Source organism: Metopolophium dirhodum, chromosome 1, assembly GCF_019925205.1.
Source record: "Metopolophium dirhodum isolate CAU chromosome 1, ASM1992520v1, whole genome shotgun sequence".
Taxonomy (NCBI): Eukaryota; Metazoa; Arthropoda; class Insecta; order Hemiptera; family Aphididae; genus Metopolophium; species Metopolophium dirhodum.
In genome coordinates this window covers 40,834,950-40,840,949 of record NC_083560.1, presented here as the reverse complement: position 1 = coordinate 40,840,949, position 6,000 = coordinate 40,834,950, and the positions used below count along the sequence as shown (strand labels likewise).

The 6,000-nt window shown below is 37.7% G+C and overlaps 2 protein-coding genes across 2 annotated transcripts; both read right to left on the bottom strand.

Annotated features, from left to right (window-relative positions):
• Nucleotides 1-359: 359 nt before the first annotated feature.
• LOC132938455 (uncharacterized) lies at nucleotides 360-3,374 on the bottom strand. The gene has a single exon (XM_061005300.1). It carries the CDS (start codon nucleotides 3,372-3,374, stop codon nucleotides 360-362), a length of 3,015 nt encoding a protein of 1,004 aa, XP_060861283.1.
• A 267-nt stretch (nucleotides 3,375-3,641) lies between these two features.
• Nucleotides 3,642-5,998, bottom strand: LOC132936568 (uncharacterized). The gene is made up of 2 exons (XM_061003311.1): nucleotides 4,410-5,998; nucleotides 3,642-4,278 (listed from the first exon to the last, which is right to left on the bottom strand). Exons 1-2 carry the CDS (start codon nucleotides 4,887-4,889, stop codon nucleotides 3,754-3,756), a joined length of 1,005 nt encoding a protein of 334 aa, XP_060859294.1. The 5' UTR covers nucleotides 4,890-5,998; the 3' UTR covers nucleotides 3,642-3,753.
• Nucleotides 5,999-6,000: the final 2 nt, after the last annotated feature.

Below are 6,000 nucleotides of genomic sequence, written 5' to 3'. Positions count from 1 at the left end.
ATCATTTACATACTGTATACGGAATACAAACTTGTTTTTAAACGTATCCCTACTTTTTAGCATTTTTTAATCATTAAATATACATTATGGTAGTTAAAATGACTATAATATATCAGTCAGCATAGTGAATAATTTAATGTAAGCTAATATGTCTATATTTTATATATTATAACTAGCAGACCCGGCGAACTCCGTTTCGCCACCAGATTCGTTTTATGTAACATTTCGTTTGGTGATTTAAAGATAAAGAAAAAAATTTTTTTTTGTTATATATTTGAAAAGGAAAATATTTATTTCATTTCACAACAGTAATAAATTCATTTCAATTACCTACTAAAATGAAGTGTTATTTAATTGTTTCATTGTAGTGCTTTTTGGTAAACCACATTTTTTGTTTTTTGGTCTGACGTTAACACAAACAAAGCGGATGGTTTCCCAACTCGTGAACACGCAACGTATAACTGTCCATGTGAAAAACAATGATTTTCCAAATTTATCCCGCAAACACTAAGCGATTGGCCTTGCGATTTATTAATTGTCATTGCGAACGCAAGGCGAACTGGGAATTGCAATCGTTTGAAGTCAAACGGAAGATCAGTCGGAATCATTGGTATTCGAGGAATACATACATTTTCACCTGCGTACTTTCCGTTAATAATGGTTGCCTCAATTAAATTCGGCATAAGTCTCTTTACCGAAAGTCGAGTACCGTTGCAAAGTCGCGGTGGATTCAAATTACGCAGTATCAAAATAACTGTACCAACTTTCAGTTGCAAGTTATGTGGTGGAAATCCTGGTATCTCCAGAGAGTTCAAAAACTCCGTTGGATAATTTACTACATCATCGGGATTTGTTATTGAATCAACGGATTTGTATGTCACCAAATCGCCAGCAATTTTTGATTGAATGGTGAAATTCAGTGCGTGGACATCATTATTCTTTGCTGCAAGAATTGCTCGTTGACTTAACCAAGCATAATTCTTATAATTCTCACTAATGTTTGGGAAAACATTTTCAATAAGAACTAATTGAGTGTCTACAAATCGGCAAAAGTCGTTGGTAAGAGTAATTAATCCAGATGTCGCATCAACTGGGACTTTTCCATTTCCAAGATCTAACAATTGTTTGGAAAATTGTGCAGCACTTTGATCATTTTGAAGTTGAACTCTCATATTAGTGGTTAGCGATAATGTTTTTACGTTATTCCATAAAGGTGATGCCTTTAGGCAAGCATTCAATTCATCTGCAGGCGTTCCACGGGGAACTACTGGCAACGTCTGCCTGAAATCGCCTGCCAACAATATCATCAAGCCGCCAAAGATGTTGTTATTTCTCCGAAGATCCTTCAGTGTGAAGTTAAGTGCTTCAAGTGATTTCTTATGTGCCATTGTGCACTCATCCCAAACAATGAGCTTGCATTGCATTAACAATTTTCCCATTGCACTGGATCGGGAAATATTGCACGTTGGAGTATCAATTGTGTTTAAATTGAGTGGCAACTTAAGCGCAGAATGTGCAGTACGACCGCCATCTAGAAGAGTCGCCGCAATTCCAGATGATGCTAACGCCAAAGCTATGTCACATCTTGATCGAATAGTGGCCAAAATCAATGAAATGACAAATGTTTTCCCTGTTCCTCCAGGTGCATCCAGGAAGAATAGACCACCAGTATTATTGTCCACCGCTTGCATTAATGTTTTGTATACTTGTTTTTGCTGTTCATTCAGCAACGGAACATTATTTCTAACGAATTCCTGCAATGTATCAACATTGTATTGCAGCTCTCGATTTAATTCTTGGTTGAATGCATCGTGCATCGATCGATTTGGCGCAATCATTCCTACTTCAATCAGTAGCTTGTTTGCAATAGTCAAGCATTGATCCTCAATCAGAATCAATCCTTCATTGTAGATTTCATCGGTTATTTGGATGTCAGGATTATTCGTTTGAATACGCAAGCGATGCAAGATATCTTCACATATGGCGTCTTTGTATTTGTTCCATAACTGAATTGGTTGTGAAGGAAAACATGTGGTGATGATAATTGCGAACAGCGTTCGTATTTGGTACGCATTTGATGAAACAACTGAATCTGCAAGTGTTAAATCCCAATGAGAATCGTTCTCCAGCAAACCCAATAGTTGACATGCTTCTCGATATGTTTGGCATTGGTGGCCATTCACAGTTTTCAAATGCGCAAATGATTTCGGTCCACGTACATTTACTAACAGCAGTCGCAAATAAAAACATTCATCGTTTCTAGGATGAACAGTGTACATACGACCTAGTGCATCAGTTGAAAACACCTGTGGCCAGTCTGGAACTGGGGTTCCTTGTTTGTGACGTTGGAATTTCTTTGTTGATTGATTCCAAGTGTAATACTTGGGCATTTCAACGTACATCAGCGTCGCTGCGAATGGATCTGCTTCACACATTGCAAAGAAGCTAGTCAATGTTGTCGATGGTGGTCTCTCAACTCGTTGTGCCGCATTAGCCTCAGTGAAGTAAACTCTTTGGCCATTTTCCAAATGCACTGGTAAATGTACAACTGTGGGATATCTTTCATGAATTTGAAATGACAATAATCGCCACAGTGCTTCATTAGTACTGACGTATCTGCCCATTTGGAAGTTGCTGATTTCGTCATTCACATTTTCCGACGCAATACCAAACACAGCCATGTCGCTGCCTTTTGTGACGTACTTGCACAAATATTTGATTGATTTGGCCGAATGACAACTCTCAACGTTTGCATGTGTTTCGAAAATTCGTGATAGCAGCGGGCAATATGGTACAATGAATTCATTTCCGATCTCAATCTCTTGATTTTGAACTTTAACTTTGATAGTTCGACCGTTATCTTCTTTTGAACGCCGACGATAAACTGGATATCCATCGTTCCCTGTGACTGTTTCAGCAACTAACGGTCGCGGATATCGTTTTGTGCACTTTCCATCAGCCATGCAAGGCGATAATGGATTTAATGCACCGCACGGTCCATGCACCATCTGTGTCGTCACAATGTCGTGTAGACGGGGATCAGTGACTGGATCAGGAATTTCAGCTGATATGATGTCATCCACTTCATTTGAATGTAATTTGTTCAGCAACCAAATTAGGATATGAGCATGCGGTAGTCCACGCTTCTGCCATTCCACCGAGTACATATAACAACGTGTGTCACCAAAAACTCGATACTTAGTAAGCACATCCATCATAACCTTGAGTTTTTGCTGAAATACTCTGGCGATTATGTCATGGCGATCTTGCGGTTTTTGACCCGGTTCCAACTCGCGTTCAATTTCCGTCCACTTCGGATTGCATGTGACCGTAATAAATAAATCCGGAGTTCCATAATTTCGCACGTACGTCATAGCGTCTTGAGCGTATTCGTGCATGTGGCGTGGGCTTCCGATATAAGTTGATGGGAACCGTCAGTCGTCCAATATTCTGAACATCACAATCTGAATGAATAGCATCACGCAAGTGTATATAGTCCTCAGATCGTAGCTTTGGCTGATTGAATCTGATGAACGCTAAACGTTCGGTCTCGACTTTGACATACATGTTGACAGCGAATTGCTGGAATAGCCGACCGCACTTCAGAATGACATTCTCCTCATGTGTACGAATCATCATACGATACGCATAGTAATTCATTGCGCTTAGATTTTTATTATTCGTTGATACTCCTGAAAATGCAAAATTAAATGAATTGTTAATGGAAACCAATAAAAGTAATAATGGAAATAATTAGTGTGTGAATATTGTACCTGTAATTGGATCGACCATCTTCAACGTGATGTCGTATCCGTCTTGCCCTTGCCAATAAATGATTGGATATTGTAACGCATCGTACAAACGATGTGTCTCGTTTACAAGATGCATGATATTGCTTCTTCGCTGAACGACAATGTCTCGTGATTTAGTTGGATCGCCAACAATAATTGCAGCAACATCATTAACGGTGGGTGCATTGAATCTTCGCACATGTTCACCTGTTGGAGTACAATCCGCTCTTATGACAAATTTGTGCGTATCCGATGGCATTCGTTCCAATGCTGTTTTGAACATATTAACCACAGCATTATTAGCGTGAAAAAATGCTTGCAACTGTTCAATAATTCGTCTCTTCAACTGTTGTGCTCCCTGTATATTGCACCGCACGTTCAGCTGATCCACCATCGACGAAATGAAATATATTTGCAGAAATTGATGCGGTTCATCTGGTGTGGTTGGCACCATTGAACCATGCAAATGATATATTTGACCTTGTATCTGTAATTGCAAATAATCATTAAAATTTGTTCATGAATACATTGTAAATCGTGTGATGGTGTAGTGTGTGGTGTATATGAAGTTGTTATGTGTTGCAATTATGTGTTGGTTATGTGTGTTGTATCTTTTACCTTGCAAGTCGGCATGAAGCCGCCTTCTCGAATGATATTAGCTCCAAAGGAAGTCATGCGAAAGCAGTTATTGTATTCAAGGATGTGTTGAAGAAAATGGCTGGAATCGGGATCACTTCCATCAAACAATGTTTTCAGTGGCTGTGGTGGTGTAAGTAATGGATCCAGTTTGACTTTTCCACTTGCGCAGCACAATCCAACCGTTTCTCTTTTGAACTTAAACGCATTGCAATATCGGCATATAGTCGTCATTCGTCCAATATCCAAATTTTCATCATCACTGTAGTTCGCAGTGGGATCATATTGGAATGCCAAGCGATTGTATGATGCCAATGATCTTCGTGTGCTCACGCGATGTCTCAATCGGTCATTTTCTCTTATTATATTTTGTCTTTCTTCTCTTAAGTTCCTTGAATAGACTTGTTGCTGGCTTGCATGTCTTGTGCGGCGGCCGATGTTCGCACGTCGTTCTCTAGGCATTTTGGACTATGGACAGAGTGTTGATTTTAACTTCAAATGCACGCTCCACAAAATTTACACTGAGCTTAAATGAAATTAACTGAGCAGAGAATAATGACTATCTGTCAAACACTTTATCACGCACCGTTGCTATTGGTTTGAAGTACATGCTATGTATAATAGATGGCGCTGTATGTGAAAAACGATTTCCCCACTTTTCTGTTGAATTTTTCCTGAATTTTCCAGAATTTTCTTTGCTATAAACCTCACGGAGCCCAAGACCTTTCCAACGAATGCAAAACCGTGGAAATCGGTTCGTGCGTTCTGGAGTTATAGCGTCAGGGAGGAAAACCGGACTTATTTTTATATAATAGATAATCAAGTTTTTATATTATGTTATTCATATAATTATAATCATATACATACTGTATACACTTGTTTTTTTTTTCAACTTATTTCAACTTTCTAACATTTTTTTAACCATTTAATATACAACATGATAAACATAGATATTTTAATTAATCAATCTTTTAAATTTTAAAAAAGACCATTTTTTTTAAAAAAAAAAAATTAATTATAAAAACCTTATACATTTAATATTAAAATTACTGATAAAACTATTGAATATCGGTTCATTATAACCACTTCCCTAAACGCTTATGTTATGTTATGTTTTTTGCTATCGTGTATTATTTTTTCGTTTAAAAACTGGTAAAGATGTGGAGTTTTAGATTCGATAAGATGATTTTTTTTAAAAAAAATATATAAATAATGAAATAAATAGGTACTTACATTAAAGTATTTTCTAATATTTAGAGACGAATGACTGTTGATGATGCCGGTGTTGGACTGGTAAACTGTGTAGGTTTGAAGTATTTTCCAATGTTGAGTGATGAATCCTTATTGATGATGTCGATGCTGGACTGGTAAACTTGGTAGGATTGAAGTATTTTCAATGTTCGATGGTGAATGACTGCCGCTTGTTGTTGCTGGTAGAGAACACAAGCTGGACTGATATCGTTTGACTATCAAATGCTGCGTTATATAGTCGAGAATCATCTCCTACTTTCCTAGTTATCGTTTAAAACTTACATTCTATTCGAAGAAATCGTATGACCTGTTCATGTAATAT